This window comes from Schistocerca gregaria, chromosome 1 (assembly GCF_023897955.1).
Source record: "Schistocerca gregaria isolate iqSchGreg1 chromosome 1, iqSchGreg1.2, whole genome shotgun sequence".
NCBI lineage: Eukaryota > Metazoa > Arthropoda > Insecta > Orthoptera > Acrididae > Schistocerca > Schistocerca gregaria.
The window spans coordinates 682,376,483-682,395,176 of record NC_064920.1 but is presented as its reverse complement, the minus strand read 5'-3'; the positions used below and the strand labels follow the sequence as shown (position 1 = coordinate 682,395,176).

At 43.9% G+C, this 18,694-nt stretch overlaps 1 protein-coding gene across 4 annotated transcripts in view; it reads right to left on the bottom strand.

Moving 5' to 3' along the window:
• The window catches only part of LOC126363410 (USP6 N-terminal-like protein), a 273,601-nt gene that overhangs the window by 222,896 nt on the left and 32,011 nt on the right, over positions 1 to 18,694 (bottom strand). For all 4 annotated transcript variants that reach the window (XM_050007960.1, XM_050007962.1, XM_050007959.1 and 1 more), the window contains exons 3-5: positions 11,448 to 11,679; positions 8,136 to 8,415; positions 7,872 to 8,032 (exon numbers count right to left, since the gene is read on the bottom strand). In XM_050007960.1, the coding sequence (XP_049863917.1) occupies positions 7,872 to 8,032; positions 8,136 to 8,415; positions 11,448 to 11,679 (673 nt within the window). The remainder of the gene's footprint in view (positions 1 to 7,871; positions 8,033 to 8,135; positions 8,416 to 11,447; positions 11,680 to 18,694) is intronic.

Below are 18,694 nucleotides of genomic sequence, written 5' to 3'. Positions count from 1 at the left end.
CCCTCTCCACCCGTCGGCACCCCTCCACACACGCCATCCCTTCACGTGCACCAGTGTCCCACTCCTGCGGCCCTACGCGTACATCACCCCCTCCTCCACCCCCCATGCGCATTACCATCCCCCTCCCGTAAGTGACAGATGTGCACCCGGACAAGCTACAGTGTAACCATTAACCATGCGGCATAATGAAGACACCTTCCCCAACAAAACATGGTGGAGATTGTATTGTGCAGTCTACACGGCGCGTGGCCCACTTGCCGCCTCCTCTGCAACACTGCCTGCCTGTCAGCACCCTTCCCCACACACCACAAAATGCTATATGCATGGTTAATTTTGCGATGTCTCTGCCACATGTTCCCACCCCTACGGCAGCCCAATGGGCTCTCTAACCGTCAGGCCACCGTTACCACACCCCCGCCCCCGTGCACTTCACTTCACTTCACTTCAGAGGTGTCTGAACTCCGCACACAACTGTCAGCACTACAGAATGGCTTGACTCAGCTGATCAATGGTGCAGCATGCCGAGCACAAGCCAACTCTGCAGACCCTTCCCTTGTCACGTTGCTGCTCATTTGCCCTCCCTTCAATCCACAAGACCCACAAATGTGGTTCGCTTCCACTGAGGCAGTTTTCACAAGTTGCTCTACCATGAGTGCTGCAGCAAAATTCGGGAGGGTTGTTAGCCGCCACCACCACCGCCCACATTCAGATGTTATTTCACACCCACCCCCTTTGGCAGCAACAATAAACTGAATGAACGCATCATCTCCAGCTTTGCACCCTCGGAACTGCTACGGCCACTTAATTTGTTATTATCCGAACAATGTGACAACATGCACCTGTCTCTGTTGCTGGATCACATCTGAGCACTTGCCGAACTGCACTCCTCCCCGAAGGCCTGCTTCTGAACTGCTGGCTTGGTCACCTTCCTGACCCCCTGGCATCGCATGCCCACTTATTGTTAGACGAAACAATGGTCTTGGCCAATTACTGTCTGAAACCCTGAACTCCTTCCCCACCATGGCTACATCACGGAACTCTGGCTACCACCCCGCACCTCCTGCCTGCTGTTCACCCACCCCAATCCATGACGTGTACAACATCACTCATGCCACCTGCCGCTAATGACCCTCTACCCAGCACGCAGGCCACCAACATCTACCAGATTCTGGCGTGCCTAAGCTCAGAGATGACAGCATTTACCATCAGCGTTGCCCACCTATATCTTACACACCCACTTCCAGTTGCTGCCTTACCTCACACACCCACCGCTAAGTGCTGCCCTCCCTCACACAAGTGAAGCCGACTCAGGCAAAACTGCAACCCCCACAGGTGTGGTCCTAACTGCGAACTAGGCACAGTTTCCTGATACCACCAGAGGTTTGGTGAGACCGCGGCCAGCTGCAGACCTCTTTGCTCTTGGTCCCCAAAACCCGGCAGCCACCAGCAGTAGCCAGGTCCAGTTGCTGTGCCACTTCAGATAGCCTATTTGTTTGGGACTTGAATGATGCTAATCTCCCAGCCCACTAACTCGACATCGGCTCCGACTTACCCATATTCCCCCACAAACTACTCCTAAATTCCAGTCCCCCCTCTCCCCTCCTTCAACAACTCAGCCATACCGACCTATGCGATGCATTCCCACTTGCTCGATTTACGCTTCCAGTGCGAACTCCCGTGGACTTTCAAAGTCACTGACCCCATTCTGGGCACCGACTTCCTTGGTCATTATGGCCTATTAGCCAATGTAGTGAAGCGCAGTTTAATTGAGGGCACTTCCGACAAGACCGTCCAGTGCAGCTCCCGCCCCACCATATGCTTTGCCATGAAATAGCTGGCTGTTTCAGGTTCATACGCTCTACTCCTTGCAGAACTCCCCCCCTCATGCAGCCATCTAGCGCCCCCCCCCCCCCCCCCCTGGAATGTTCAGCATGACACTGTGCATTAAATAACAACTACCCCTGGAGCTCCAGTTTTCTGCTGTGACTGTCCCCTACCCGCTAACAAGTGCAAAATCACACAAAAGGAGTCTGAAGAACTGTTCACTGCCGGCGTACTTCACCCTTCCAAAAGCCCATGGGCTTCAGCTCTTCACCTTGTCCCCAAGAAAAACAATTCCGGGCCTTGTGGTGATTACCGCAAACTCAAAGCCCATAACATCCTGACCGCTATCTGGTCCCACTCCTCTGCACTTACAGTGACGTCTTCTCAGGAGCTACGATCTCCAGTAAGATAGATTGCACTAAAGCCTACACACAAATCCTAGTCACCCCAGAGGATACTGAGAAAACAGCTGCTCAAGAATGCATTCATGACATTTGCCCTATGCAATGCCGCACAAACCTGGCAGCAGTTTTTGGACAACACCTTCCGAGGTGCATGAGGGTGTTTCGGCTATCTACATGATATACTCATCTACTCCAGAGACCCACATGAGCATCACCAACACATACACAAATTTTTTTCCTGTCTACAGAAAGCTGGCATGATCTTCTACTTGGCAAAATGTGTTTTTGGGGTGAGTGATGTCGAATTCCTTGGACACATTGTCTCTACCATTGAGTCCCAGCCCCTCCCCGTGACAGTACAGGCAGTAGTGGAAATTCCACGCCCTATTACCTACAAAGAGCTCTGGTGTCTCATTGCCATGGTCAACTTTTTCCGTCCCCCTCTTTTTGCCACACAGGAGTATCTTACTGCAGCACTCCATGCTGATAAAAACAAAGGGAACAAGCTGGTCCCTTGGACCATGGCCATGATCAGGAGCTTAGAAAAAACAAAATGGGACCTACCCTATGTGGCTCTAACAGCTCTCCCCCCCCCCCCCATGCCACACTCCACCCTCCCCCCCCACCCCCCAGTCAATAGTGGTGGATGTGAGCTAGATGGCTATTGGAGCCATCCTTCAACAATACATGGACAACATTGTTTCATGAGGGTGACGGTAGTGCACATGAGGCTGTGGACACGATCAAATGCCGGTTTTCAGGAAGGTGGGAGGGAAGAAGGGACGGGCGATCATTGAGCTGTCAGGTTGTGAGTGATCCACAAGGATATCGCACCACATATTCCTGTTGGACGTGGGCATGGATCTTAGCTGGAGATTAAGATGGTGTCCGCATTCCAAAGGGTGTGGGCCAGGTCCAGGTCGCCTAATTTCCATCCAAGTTCTCCCAGACACAACGCCACTGGGGCACATATGACTGCGAGCTGCCTGCAGTCCATGAAGCCGCCTGCTATTTCCGATCTTCAGTCGAGAGATGCGTCTTTACAATCTCTACACACCAGCACCCTCTAGCTTCTGGTTTTTGAAGGAAAGACATAGACCAGATCTCACCCTGACATTTTGGGCTATAGGATTATGTTGCACAATTTACTACCCAAGTAGGCATGGGGCAGGCTTTGACAACATTGTGGCAGATTGCCTTAGCCGCTCCTGTGCCATCACCCAACCCTTAGACTACAATTCTCTGACTGCTGCTCAAGAGTGCGACCTGGACCTGGCCCATGCCCTTTGGAATGCGGACACCACCTCAATCTCCAGCTAAGATCCATACCTGCATCCAACAGTAAGCCCTGGTGCGACATCCTTGTGGATCCTTCACAACCTGATGGCTCAATGACTACCTGCCCCTTCCTCCCTTCCGCCTTCTAAAACCCGTCATTTGACTGTGTCCATGTCCTTACACACCAGGCATGTCCGCTTCCGTCACCATCATGAAACAACGCTTTGTCCGGCCGGGCATCCAATGTGACTGCAGCAACTGGGCCTGGTCCTGTGTTCCATGGCAAGGTCGGATGGCATGTTCACTCCCCAGCGGCCACCTTTACCTCTACACAACACCAGTTCACGCACTTTCACCTTGACATTGTCAGCTCACTACCCTCCTCCAACAGGTATTGATATCTGCAGACAATTATTGACAGATTTTCTTGCTGGCTGAAGGCCACCCCTATTCCACACATTTCAGCCAAAACCATGGCTCAACCTTTGTTCAAACCTGGGTGTCCTGCTTCGGTTGCCCACGTGACATCACTATAGATCTTGGACGCCAGTCCACCTCGCCATCTTCTGATCTCTGGCAGCCACCTACAGCTCCAGTCTCCACCATACCACCAGCTAGCACCCTGCAACTAACAGCAACGTGGAGCAGTTCCACCACACACTTAAAGCTGCCCTCACATGCTATTCTTCTGAATGGTCTGCTGCCTGCCCTTTTTACTTCTATGCCTTCGGATCACACACAAAACTGACCTGGGAACTTTGATTACTGAGCTGGTCTACGGACAGCCACCCTCCATTCCTTGTGAGTTTTTGGAAGTGAACTCACTCCCTCCTGACATCATCATCCCAGGTTTTGTGTAGCAGCTCCAGGGCTTTATGTCCCAACTGTGACCAACACCTAGGCAACGGCATGATGTGAACAGTACCTTCATCCTCTGGGACCTCATAGCATGCCCACACATCATGCTTTTCAAGTGGATGCATACCAACTGCCTACCCGCCCTCAGAATTCGGATGTGGGGAGAAAAGACATTTCCCATTCATCTGAATGGGGTCACAACAACTATCTGCGTAGACAGGCTCAAGCTGGCCTACGTCCTAGTGCCCCCTCCAGCCAACAAGCACAGCACCACTGAGGTAGAGTTGTTCTCACCTACCACCGGATCCAGCCACAGCACCATCAACAACAGTGCCCAATAAAATGCAGGCCAACACCGTTCCCTCTGGTATACCTGATGTACCACCGGCTGATGCCACCTCGAACACCGTATCCGACACACCACCAGCTGACGCTGCCTCTGTTCTGCCACCTAACGACTACATGAGTGACACACCACCCAGTTCCTAGGATCCTGATGTCGCCACCGCACTGGCCTATTCGCAGCCTCAAGCCGACATAGAAAGTGCCCTATTCCCACAGGTGCTCCCCATGCTCAACAGAGTGTCGTCACCACTCCCACTAGCACCTGCAGCATGGAGCAGCAATGGTACTTCGCATGCTCCCAATGACACATGCCGCTCCCCTTTCACTGGAAACCACAGCATGAGCACAGCATGTCCCACAGAAAGCATCATCAGTAAGCTTCAAGCACCCCTCTGCACAGTCGACACCGGTGTTTTCCTCTCGAAAGGGCGGAACTGTGTGGTGAGTCCTTCCCTCACCTCCATCTGTAGCAACAGACGATGGGCTGCATAGACCAGAAATCAGTCCCACAGCACCCTCACTGGTCACTTCCGCTAGGGGGAGAACTTAAGACAGTCACGCTTTCCAGACATTGAGTATGCCAAACCGTCATTCTACCAGTCTCTTGTTCCGCTGCGACGAGGCAACATCCCCGGCCACGCACTCGGCAGCTCACCCACACAGTGCTACATGGCCCACATTACCATTTGCCGCATCTTTGCCAGGGTATGCACGAAGCACAGAACTCTTATCCTACACTTGTTGCCATTGTCCTGTTGTGGTCCATTTAATGAGAGGAGTGCTACCATGTTTTTTTCCTCATTGCCTTCCAGAGCTGCATCTTCTTGAGGCAGTTCTACTGACTACAGGATTACAAAGCCTGATGCTGGATGCCCCGTTTCATCCTCTGGTATCAGCAATTGGAGTACTGTGGGCATTGTAGTGCAAATAGTGCAGTGTGCACCAAGACTTCCAGGCTGATTTATTACTATCCTATCCCCAGCCGATCTGGCAATCATTTGCCACCAAGTGTGACATTTAAGTTTTTTCCCCCATGCTGCTGGACAACTCCAAACAAAGGTTGCAAGTACCTGTCGGGCAATCCATAGATGTTTTAGTGAGTGTGTAAGGAAGAACCATGGAGTTTATATGCAGCTCTGTGCTTATTGTGTCATTTACTTCTGTTATTAAAACAAAGAAAGCTGAAAAAGAACTCTTGAAAACTTGACATAACCTTGCTATCGGCAAGACTTATTTTCTGATTCGTGTTAAGAGAAGTTATGGTATCTAAGGCAACTTTCTTTTAATTGTAAAGTAATTTGTTTATGACGTCTGGCTGTACAAGATACTTACAGGAAGTTACATATTTATGTGGAAAGTGAGAGTTTTATTGCGTATGAAAGTTAAATACATCACTAATTGACGAAAAGTAAAGTTTGTATGTCTACTTATGGAATAAGTAGAAAGAGTCTTAAAAATTCCTATACCTAGCATTATTCTATGGAGAACAAGTCAAGAGGATTTTCAGCAGCCAGCTAGCCAGTAAAGAAGAGTGGCTGCAAGTTCCAAGTAAGTCACCTTGTAAAGAAGTGGAAGTTGGTTTCGGGGGGGATAAACCAATATAACCAAGGTCAACACTCACACTTTAAGTCTTAGAACGTTAGACAAGCTAGATTGTTATAGTTATTTTCACAAATTTTAAGGCATAGCAGAATGCATTTGTTAAAGAAAACAATGCTCCAGAAAGTGCTACATAGTTGGTTATGTTAAGAAGAGTGTTAAGGACGAATTAATTCCAGAGCAGAGGGGAAATGCCTTCCTTCCAACTTTACAACAATAATTCAAAGAAGGCAATAAAGGGAGTCACACAACACATAAGAGCAGTTTTTTTGTGTTATTTTAATCCACGGAACAGCAGTGTGCTCCCTGTTATGAAAAACAAAGTGGCTAGGCGTCTGTGTCGCCTGGTCAGCAAGAGCTGTTGCATAATGATTTGATTCACGGATCCAGTTATATGGCTGCTCCTGTGTATAGCGTTTTTACGACTGTGACGTGTGGGACATGAAGATGGCATCAATGTAATGCTGAAACTGGTAGCACATAAGACGTTCATAAAATAAATTTCTGCAATACATATGGCTGTTGGTAAATTATCGCATCAAGAAATACATGCCAGCCGTTGTCCCACAGTCCGTAATGGATCAACAAAGACAACAGTAAATGTCTGATTTAATGAGTGTCTCCCCAACTCGCTTACACCCATGACCTCCTTTCACCTTTGACATTTTTCAGTGTCCTCTGTCAAACCTATTTGGTTAGGATCTCATACCATGCAGTAATACTACAGAATACAATGGACATTAATGCACTGGTTGGAAAAACAAGTTTTTTTTCCATCTGCAGTTACACTCAGGAACATAATTAAAATGTCACAGGCATATGTCATGTTTGCCCATATTCGTAGCTAGAGCTGTCAGTATCTGGATAGTTCAGTGATTCCAAGTTCACTGTGTTCATATGGATTACTCAACATACCTCAGACGTCCTAATCATATTCTATGACACAATATAGCACCAAACTTTGTTGCATTTTCAGGTGTGCCTGAAGATCCAGTACAAGTATTAAAAATATGGACAGTTCCGAAGTGTGTGAATGTGGTGTGACAAGACTGGCTCATTTCATGTGTATAATTAGGTTTACATTAAAGACTACAGAACTAATATGGTTAATTAGTAAAACCTTTGATACTCAAGTTATCACTTTACTTTTTGTAAATTTTTTAGTGACATGATCATCACTTTCCCATGTCAGAGAAAGGCTTCCAAACCACTGCTTCAAACTCTCAATTTGGTTAGTATAATAGTAACAAGAAAGACAACAGAAAGAGAGCAAATATAATACTAAGATATGGTTGCCTATAAAACTGATTATATTTTATGCTCACAAGTTTGCATTTTGAACAATACCCCGTGCAATCGCCAAATACCTGTTACTGTATTTGGCGCAATTTAGTTTGATTGAAAAATACTTCATTTTAACCGTATTGATGGGAAACTACCTTTCATATCTTCCATTTTTTTAGGAAAAAGATATTTTATGTGCCTCTTTAATCTCTTTTCATTTGCTGTTACACCATAATATTCCAAAGATAATGAGAACATTATTTAAAAAATGATCCTTACCCTATCCAAAAAACATTGGAAAAACCACTTCAGTGTATAAATGCCTGTGTCGACACCATTTTTATCAAGGTGCTTCTTCAACTTTGGCAGAAATTTATTCATTATTTTGTCATGGTGTTCTTGGTAGCGTAGCAACTTCGGAAATCCAGGAATAAAGAAACCTTGAAATGGTGATAAACCCAAAAATTATAAATGATACATTAATAGTCAAGTTTACATTAATAATCAGCTCTGTGCACAAATAAAAACTGGGTTAATGCTTACCATGCATAGCATACTTCTTATCAGCAATTAAAATAGAAAGTGCCCAAAATGCATCTTCTTCACTTAGATACATGAGGAGAAGAGCAGCAATTTGTGACATACCCTGACAATAGCCAATATCCAAATTGTAAACACTATATGCAGAAAGAACATTAAAAAGTGCTTGCTGCTGTAGGCCATAACGCTCACGGAACATGATATGGTCACGGTATGTCCTATTGACGTCAAGGTCTATTTGTCGAATATCAGGGGACCAACGATATGCTAGCTCTAGCATGTCCTGGAAGATAAATACATATTTTGTTATAAACAACAGCATTTTGCAATTAAGATGAGAGGCATACAATAGAGGTCCATATACCTTTGGAACATTTATTTTCACTAACACTTTTAAAGCACACAAACTGGGCAACATTCTTACAGAACTGTCCATTAATAAGAAAAATGAAATCGTGAAGGCAGAGTCTCTTAAATGAATAATAGAAGTTACAGAGGCCATTTGCTCTTTAGATACTTACTTTCCATAGAACATGACACGTTTACCTTGACATGGACTGTAAATGACCCTTCCCCAGCAGTTAAAACCATTTTCTTGATGAGCCCTGCTCCCCCAAATAACCTTTCTCTCCAATGTGTTTGTTTCTAAATCTGTGCTATTTTACTTTTATTCCTTCAGGAAGTGAAATATTAGTACTGCTGATAGGCACAGACAAAAATATACGACACACTATTAGTTTTCTGAATTAATAGTTCCCTTCCTGGGAAGCGGAAGAATAGCTTGGGGAAGGTTAAGAAAGAAATGTTCGTCATTCAGATTCCAGGTTGAATGGGACCCATCAATTTTGAGCACATGGGGAGACAAAGATGGGTCCCCACAGAGTTGCAACTCTCACTCATTCTCAAAATAGATGCATCCCTGTTATCCTGGGTCCAAGTGACCTGCTCTTCCTTTTTAACCCTCCACAACCTATCTCCCTCTTCTTGTGAGGAAGGAACTATTAGCTCTGAAAGCTAGGATAGAGTTGCCTAATTTTTTATATGCCTATTGGCAGTACTAATATTTGACCTGCATATTGGGCAGCAATTCTGTCTAAAAATTTATACTTTTCTAGAGAATTTTCCTTTTGGTACAGCCAGAAGAGTAAAAGGTATATATTTCTCAAAGAAAATAGCACTGAAGGCATTACTACATCGGACAAGCAAACAGTCATATCTATTACAGTTTTTGTTTCAAAGTAACATACTCAATGACAAAATCATTATACTCTCGAATGAAAGGGACAGTATGCAACTACAGAAATTATAGACATTCTGTACAAAGACAGAAGTTCCTCTTTACTGATATTAAGAACCTGGCATTTATAATGTCAGAAGAGTATTTATATGCACTTGAACATTTTAATATTACAAACAACATGAATAAATTAACGTAACTCCATTTAGAGTTCCAGTCGCTACTTATCAGTTCATCCGTGATGGAGCATGATGTCCATTTCTTACATTTTCAACAGCAGGAAATATTAAAACCATCTCTCAGAGCTAAGACATAGCTTGCCTACAAAAATGATTAGTTTCACTCATGAGTAAAATAAATAGAATTTTAGAAAGATCTCCTGACAAATAGACTTTTTGATTTCCACATCTCTCATTCTTTGCAGTATTTTGTGAATTCACAATGCATTTGATACCAACCACCTCACCAGTTTCACAAGGGCAAGAAATACTGGGCAATATCAGCAAAGCCATGCAGGCACAGGCTTCCTTAAAGGTCAATGTGTCACACTGCCACCACAATATCAACAGCCTCAGTCAAAAACATGTGAATGACATGGCTCATAATTTTCCAATTGACTGTAACAGCAGATAGCAGCACTCAGTGGAACGAAGTATTTGAAAAATCCAATGATCATCACTACTATGACTACTGAGCTGCCATTATCAGCAAGAATCATGTTCTCCCAATGGGGCGAAGAATCCACCATCTTCCACAAATGTATCTACGAACCATAGATCATAGGTCACAGATATTAACAAAGCTAACCATTGCTTTGTCTTCGTACAGAAAAAGATCTATCAGATGGATGAGGCACAGTACAAATACATATGGGTACACTTAAAGTAAGCCATGGTTGCAGTAGGAAGTACAAAAGATGTAGCATTTCTCACAGTGACAGGGTGTATTTAAAGCCAGTAGAAGCTCCACATTAGCAATCTTACCATGGGGTGAAATGAAACATGTGTTAGACAGTATACTGTTCTACACAACTGATGATACAGCGAGCTGTTAGAAGAACAAGTGCAATTATCTACCTACAGCATTCTGCTAGAGCAGAGAGATTCTGTGAAACAAATTACCACCCCATCACTCCCAAATTGTGGATGTGGTTCAACAAGTTCTTCATTAGGGTATTTGCTGAGCACTCAATGTTAACTGATCGATCTTATTCTGAATTTTTAGATTTCAGTGAAAAATAAGAAACTGGAGAAAGTATGAAGGCATTGGGCTTCAGTGTTTAGTGATCTGTCATTGTTAACATTAATGGCTCAACAATACTGAATTCAGGATCACTGCAGTAGCCAATAGTGAATGCTGTGTTTTACTTCATTGTGCTGTGATCATGCCATTTTGCTGGAATGAATGACAACTTGTTTCCTGGTTAAAACTGTGCAAGTTAAACAGAATTTTCATTTGTAAAATTATCTATTAACTCTGCTAGTCACTGGTATATGCTCAGTACGAAACAAATCAGACATAGTGGCTGCTCTGCATTAAGAAGGTAGGGTTCACACCACTGAAGTATTCTGTTTGAAACAATGGTCAATTTGCAAGACAAGACTTCCTCTGCTCCCTGAACTTTCCTCAAAATCAACTAAGAAAAAGTGCACACAGTAAATATTAGTGGATACATCATCTAGCATCCAGCCAGGTGGATCATTCCACTTTAAAGCATAATAATTCAATGAATGGTCAAGATGGCTATCTCATGTGCTATGAGTGATGGCATTTGTGTGACTGGTCTCTACACAGACTCCAAGCAGTTGTTTGACTCTTGTCCAGATAACAACCATATCCAAGACAATCACTGTCACTCACTGAACTGTCGTACATAAAACTGGAATGGTAAACCCTGAAAGATCCTCAGAATTGTATCATACATTGATCATGGTGGAATACCCTCAGAAACCTGAATCAATTATATGTGACAAATGCTTAATAATAATATACGGGAATAATTCTAATACTTTCTCTGTATTATAGTGATATGAAAGACAGGCTATTTCTTAAGAGTGGTAGTAACATCTGTTTCTTACCTGATATTTCCCTTTATTTTCTTCTTTGATGGCCTTTACATTAAGCAACAATGCCCACACTTGTCCGCGTAGAGAATTTGGTATGCCTTTGAAAAGGCGCCTTCTCATCTTTTCAGTTGTCACTGCTGTTTCCCATGAATTTATCATCTTAAGCCACTTTTTGACTCGTTCCATTTCAATTTGAATTTGACGTGCTTCATTTGGACCGGCTTTTGCTGGCAGGCGTTTGTCACTGTAAATAAAATGCTGCTTTTTCAACTGGCACGTGTTAACAAGGCCAAACATTGTATCAATAACAATCAGAGGGAAAGAATGACAAACAGTGCCACAGAAAGTGATAAAGTCCTTGTTACTCTTTAATATCAGGGACTTAAACCACTATATCTTCACCTAATTCTAATTGAAATCACAAGGTACGTAGCTCAATGGCCACATTACAATTTATTACCAACTGAAAGAAAATTTACATTAGCAATACTGTAATCAACCCGCATTAGAAGATTCCAGACAATTGTGGTGGACTTGGCACAGCTGCTTAACGTGTCCATTTCAACCAATCACAAAATGTGATTTTTGTATACACCTGCGAGCTGTCGCAGCTGTACGGAAGACTATAGTGTTCACCTGCAGCTGTTTGCACTTCACAGTTGAAAGCTGGCAAGAGTGCCCTCAACTGTCTGGTTTCTTCCCATACGGACTCTACTGTATGTTGTTTGTAACACATTCCATTTAATTACGTTATGACAACAAACTCTGCTGAAACATCCACAAAAACAGGGACTTACAAACACATGCTTATACACACTCTACTAACAATAAATTTAACACATGGATAATAAATTACATACAATAAATTTAAGCAGGCCAGAACTTGTCACACAATTCAGGCGGTACATCATGCCCTTGAAATCTGCTGCATTTAATTTTACGATCCACAGTTCCACAGCACAATTTTTACTGATGTACAATGTGTCAGTTTATAGAGTACATATTGCCACAAGCTATACAACATGCAATGTAGCATAACAGTTAGCGGCGTTGGCTGGAATGCTGCAGGCTGCCAGTTCAAACCAGACTACCAGAAATTATTTGTTATTTAGTATTTATCATTCCTGGAAGGTTCTTGAAATTTCTTTTGTTTATAATGGTTGCATTTTCTGGAATATTCAATGTTTGTATTAATAGCAGTGCTCTCCAAACAAGAGTCCAATCTGTTCTGCCTGTAAGTGGTGTTCATAATAAACATGCTATCAGTGCTAAGTGCTGTATTTCACTGATGACCTTGCTTTTGGATTAGGACTCGAGTGTGGTTACAAAATGACACTGTTGGAGATACTAGGTACTTCAAAACCTAAATCACTGCGGCCCCAGCTAGGCATCATAAAAGTTGCCTACACAAACAGGAACCAGAAAACAGGAAATTCATAGTTCCCAAGGTCCGAATACTCAGGAAACCAATGGATTCCAAAACAGCAGCAAGTCACCTGCACATCAGACAGCAATCACTTGTTTTCTGGAGATGCTTTTCAGGCTCCGTATAAAGAGATGAAAGGATTCGACCAAATACCAAATAGAAGTGGGATGACATGATGAGTGTTTGGGAAATGTTTATTTTTATTTGGAAGGCACAGTGCAGCAGTCCTCTGAGAACAAAAGAAGCTAAATATCTGGAACAAAGTCTAGGCCACACAATAGAAAACATTTGGTGACAATCAGCAGCAAGTCATCTTAGCAGAAGAGCAGGGCCCTAACATCATGGGGAAATGGCACAATCTTACATAAAGAATGTTTTGCACCTACACCACATTGTGAACCAAAGTATGACAGAACCCGACAAAATTTCATGCTTGATTAAAAGAGTCACAGAAGCATGTACCAAGCTCTCCTAGCAAAATATGTCACAACAGCAGATGAATTCGCCATTGGTGCCAACAAATCAAGAAAACGTAAAAGGAAAGAGTCGGATGAAAGAAGTATGAATGAATGTTGAATGAGGTCCCTATGGCAGTTGTGCAACACCACCATGAGCCCATTTCTCTCCTACACCATATAGGAAGAGAAGAGGTACAGCACTGTATCCAAGACCAAGTTGGCGAGAGATGGCAACCACAAATGTTGACCCCATACATCAGGATATAACAGAGAATATGGAAGAAGACGTATATCTATCTGTAGCACCAATCTCTGCCACCAATCAAATGCATCACAAAGAATGGACTTCGCTGCAGCTATCAAATGTCAAACTAGCATTCGAACAATGCAGGAACAACCATCTTCTCCTTCAAGTATAGTGCTTCACAGAAGAAAAGACATCTGGAGGACAGAGGAGAACAGGCTGGCGTGTTTTCACTGTAGATACTCTTGGCAAGCTTTATGTTACTGCAGAGAAAGAAGATGAGTGTTTTATGACAATTACACTGCAAGAAGTCAACCATCACAATAAACCCATTCACGTCAGTCAACTGCAGTTGACAATTACAGTTGACCTGACAGAGTCCATTGACATAACTCGGATGAGGTCGCTCTCCAACACGCCATAGCTGTTCCCGTCACCAAACAGAGAAACCAGCCACTTGCCCAGCTGACGAATTAAGGCAAATAAGTGTGGCGACCATATAAGGAGGTGAGGCTGCTACAGATACAATAGTTACCAAGATGTCAGGAAATCTTGCTGTCATCATCGATGGCCAACCTTTTTAGGCTCTAGTACGCTTTGGGGCTGCTGCTGCTGCTTCTGTAATGAAGAAAACTATTCTGTGATATGAATGCAATTGTGGTGAAAGATGCAAGTGGGAAAGATGTCCAGCTAACAGAAAAATTTGTTCCAAGAATACTATCAATGACAGAATACAGCCCTTGGAATTGGTCATTTTAACAGAAATTAGTCCATGTTATTCTTGTTGTGACTTGCCGATCATTCAAAGCGCCGCCGCGCAATTACGCGCGTCCTCTACGTGCAGCGCTGTCTGCCAGCCACACAGCAGCTGTGCCACCTAAGCGGCCAGCCGAGCAGCGGCCGCTAGACTGGGACTCAGAGTTCATTCGAATGTTAACACGTGCCCATGTCTTGCTTGTCAACTTACTCTGTGATTTATATGTGTTGTGTCGTTCTGAAATACAGGGTGTCCCAGCTATCTTGTCCACCCAAAATATCTCTGGAACAATAACAGCTAATGGAAAACGACTTTGACTGGTATCAATGCAGGGCTGGAGCCCATGAATGTACATATTTGGAAACATTCTAAAATGAAAGCATATTTGTTTTTTAAAAAAAACTTATGTTTTTTTTAATGGACCTCCTATATTCTTTTCTTCAGCAATCCATGGCATGACAAAGCACATACACAATGACGTTGATTGCATCGCAATATTCCCATTACATCCCGAGATATTAAGACGCGAAGTTGACGTTTGAACACCCGACATGCGCTGCTAGTGCACGTCCTGAGGCTCAGGCGTGAACCCCATGCTGCCCGTAATCGCGATGTGACTGACATGTGTAATCACACTTCCATACTTATCAAGAGGTCAGAAATGAATAATAAGGTCTGCTGCCATCCTGCATTAACGTCGTACATTCCAGCAGGTATTTGTCCCTTAGGCTTCGCTTATCGTTAATCCGTTACTAAAAGGGTAATGCCTTTCAACTTTACTGTAAATCTAGCGCAAGTGACAGTTAATCATTCACTCGTAATAGTAAAATTCATGTTCATGGTTTTAGTGAAATGAGCAAGTGGACTAAAAGTTTTACCATTGTTTAGGTAAAAATGTTTTGATTTGGGAAGTTCTGGTAGGACGTAGAAGATGAATCTAAACATGTTTAACCAATTAGTTTTATTATCACATAATTATCAATGTTATGTTTATCTAATGCGTTAAATGACAAATTGTTACAAACAAATGTTTCTTAAAATCACTGGGTAAAATGGCCCTTCGCAGAAACGTCCACTGTGATACCAGCACTACATACTAAACATAGCGTTCACATCTCATGCTCAAAGTGATGCCCATTGGCTTGCATACATAGGGTCACTCTGCGGATGAAGGGTGCCCTACTTCATGCGACTGTTTCCTCTTTGATGGCTGTACAAGCATCAATAATTTGTTGCTTCATGTTCTCTGGTGTTGTTGGTTCATGTTGGTAAACAGCATCCTCCACTGCTCCCCAAAGAAAATAATCCAGCGGTGTAAGGTCCAGAGATCGGGCAGGCCACCTAACCGGGCCACCTTGTCCAACCCACCTACCAGGGTGCACATGTCGGGTGTTTCAAGCATCAACTTCGCGTCTCAATATCTCGGGATGTAATGGGAATATTGCGATGCAATCAACATCATTGTGTATGAGCTTTGTCATGCTATGGCTTGCCGAAGAAAAAATATAGGAGGTCCATTTAAAAAAACTAAGTTTGTGTCAAAAAACACATATGCTTTCGTTTTAGAATGTTTCCAAATATGTACATTCATGGGCCCCAGCCCTACATTGATACCGGTGAAAGTCGTTTTCCAATAGCTGTTATTGTTCCAGAGATATTTTGGGTGAACAAGATAACTGGGACACCCTGTATGTGTTCAACTTGACGTTATAATAATTGGCGACGAGGTAGTGGATTTTTCCTTTTCATCGTTGACCCACAGGTTTCCATGGCTACTGTCGAGCAACTATTGCAAAGTCTCCTTGAACAGCAAACTCTTCTAACAGCGGCGATTCGTGATTTCGATGCGGCGTCAAATGCGGGGCGTTTCTCGCCGTTGGCTATACCTCCTTTTCCTCCTTACAACGAGACGGCGGAAGACTGGTCTGATCATGAAAAACGTCTTCGACAGCACTTCTTAGCATTTCATGTCAAGGACGAACAACCATGTAAGTCTCTGTTCCTTCCCTGGATTTCACCTCAAATGTATCGGTTGTTGTCACAATTGGCTCCTTTGAAGGATCCTGCATCTTTGTCCTTTGCTGAAATGTGCTTACTTCTGTCTGTCTATTTTCAAAAGCAAACACATGTGGTAGCCTCTCGTGTTGCCTTTTATCGTTGTCAAAAACAGCCGCATCAATCCTATCGTGCTTGGATTGCTGAACTTCACAAAGAATCCTATGCCGATTCCATAGTATGGGATGCTATTATCTGGTCGGTGCCCGACAAAGAAGTTCGGCAACGTGCCCTTCAATTGGCAAATCCGACTCTCTAAGTTCTCTCCATTGCGCAGTCTTTTGAAATTTCTCGCGCCACTGGGGTGCAAATCGAGGCACGGGTGACGGAGAAATACAACCTCTGTGCGCTGTTGACGACGCATGCAGTGCGTCCCCGCCAGCCGACGTGGCCGCAGTGCGCTCACACGCGCAGCCTCGGCCTAACCGTAAACAACCCGTTAAGAAATTGCAGCAAAACCCCCCGGCAACTTCCTTCATGTCCGCGGTGTTTTACGAAACATTCACATGAGCATTGTCCCCCAACGTTGGGCTGTGTGTAACAATTGCAAAAAGAAAAGTCATGTGTCTTCCGTTTGCAAATCCGACCGCCTACATGATGTTCATGAACAGGACACTGATTCTGATTCTTTGTTCTCTGTCAATTGCACTTCTTCCCTTTCAGCGAAGTTATTCCTAACTATCCAAATCCTTGGTCGAGATGTTCGCACGCATGTGGATACCGGTTCTGCTGCCACTATAATTAATTCTCAGGCGTATCTTCAGTTGGGTTCTCCACTCCTGTCACCTGTCACTCGGCAATTACAGATGTACAATAAACAGAAGATTTCTCTCTTGGGACAATTTAATGCTAAAGGTATCTTACAAATCTGTCGTTAGCACTGTTCCCATATTTGTGGTCGACCAGAGTAACACTGAGAATCTTTTTGGTTTCGATGCCTTTCGTGTTTTTGAGTTCTCCATAGACGACTGTCAATATCGCCTCTGATGCTATTCCTTATGCTCAATTGGATTCCTTGTCGACGACATTTTCATCCCTTTTTTTCTCCTGGGTGAGGCCGTGCAAATAACTTTGAAACTCATATCTCGCTCAAACCCACTGCTCGGCCTAAGTTTTTTCGGGCTCAGCCCATTCCTGTGGCAATTCGTGATCGAGTAAAATGGGAGCTGGATCGTCTCACTACTTCGGGGGTCTTGCTTCCTGTCACTTCTAGTGAGTGGTCCTCTCCTGTCGTCGTCGTTGTTAAGACAAATGGTGATATTCGTCTCTGTGGTGATTTCAAAGCCACTGTCAATGCTCAATGCCTCATTGACACTTACCCTATACCCCGACCTGAAGAACTGTTTACTACACTTGCTGGGGGCCAGTATTTTTCTAAAATTGACCTGTCGGAAGCTTATCACCAACTTCCTATTGATGCTGTTTCCCGGCAGTTTCTGGTCCTTAACATGCCTTTCGGCCTCTATCAATACCAACGTTTGCCTTTCAGGGTTGCTAGTGCCCCTGCTCTCTTTCAGCGATTCTTGGAACAATTATTGCTCCCTGTCCCTGGGTGTATCAATTACATGGACGACATTGTTGTCACTGGCTTCACCACTGAAGAACATCTTCAAAATCTCCGCACACTTTTTCATGTCCTACAGACTGCCGGTCTTAAGTGTAATCTTCAGAAATCACAATTTTTTTCAGGCACCTATCACGTACTTGGGGTTTCAACTCTCTTGGGATGGTATTCGTCTGCTTCAGCAAACTGTCACTGCGATCGATGCCCTTCCTCACCCTACATCTGTTAAGGAACTCCAGGCCTTCTTGGGGAAAATAGCATACTATCACAAGTTTTAACCTTCTGCAGCTTCAGTGGCTCAGCTGTTGCATCGCCTGTTGCATAAAAACGTGCCTTTTCACTGGTCCGCGTCATGCGATGAGGCTTTCCAAAAATTGAAGACTATGCTGAAACAGGCCCTGTGCCTGGCTACTTATCGACCTGTCCAACATCTTGTTTCTGCCACAGACGCCTCTTAATATGGGGTCAGTGCAGTCCTTACGCACCTTTTTTCTGACGGTTCGGAACAACCCATTGTTTATGCCTCCAAAACACTCACGGATGCCCAACAAAAGTATTCTCAAATTTAAAAAAAGCTTTGGCCATTATTTATGCTTTTCATAAGTTTGGTGTTTTTCTCTATGGCTCAAAATTTCATCTCGTTACGGATCACAAACCATTTGTTTTCTTGTTTCATCCATCAACGTCAGTTCCCGACAAGGCTGCACACCGCCTCCAGCGTTGGGCTCTTTACTCGTCTCATTTCAATTATGAGA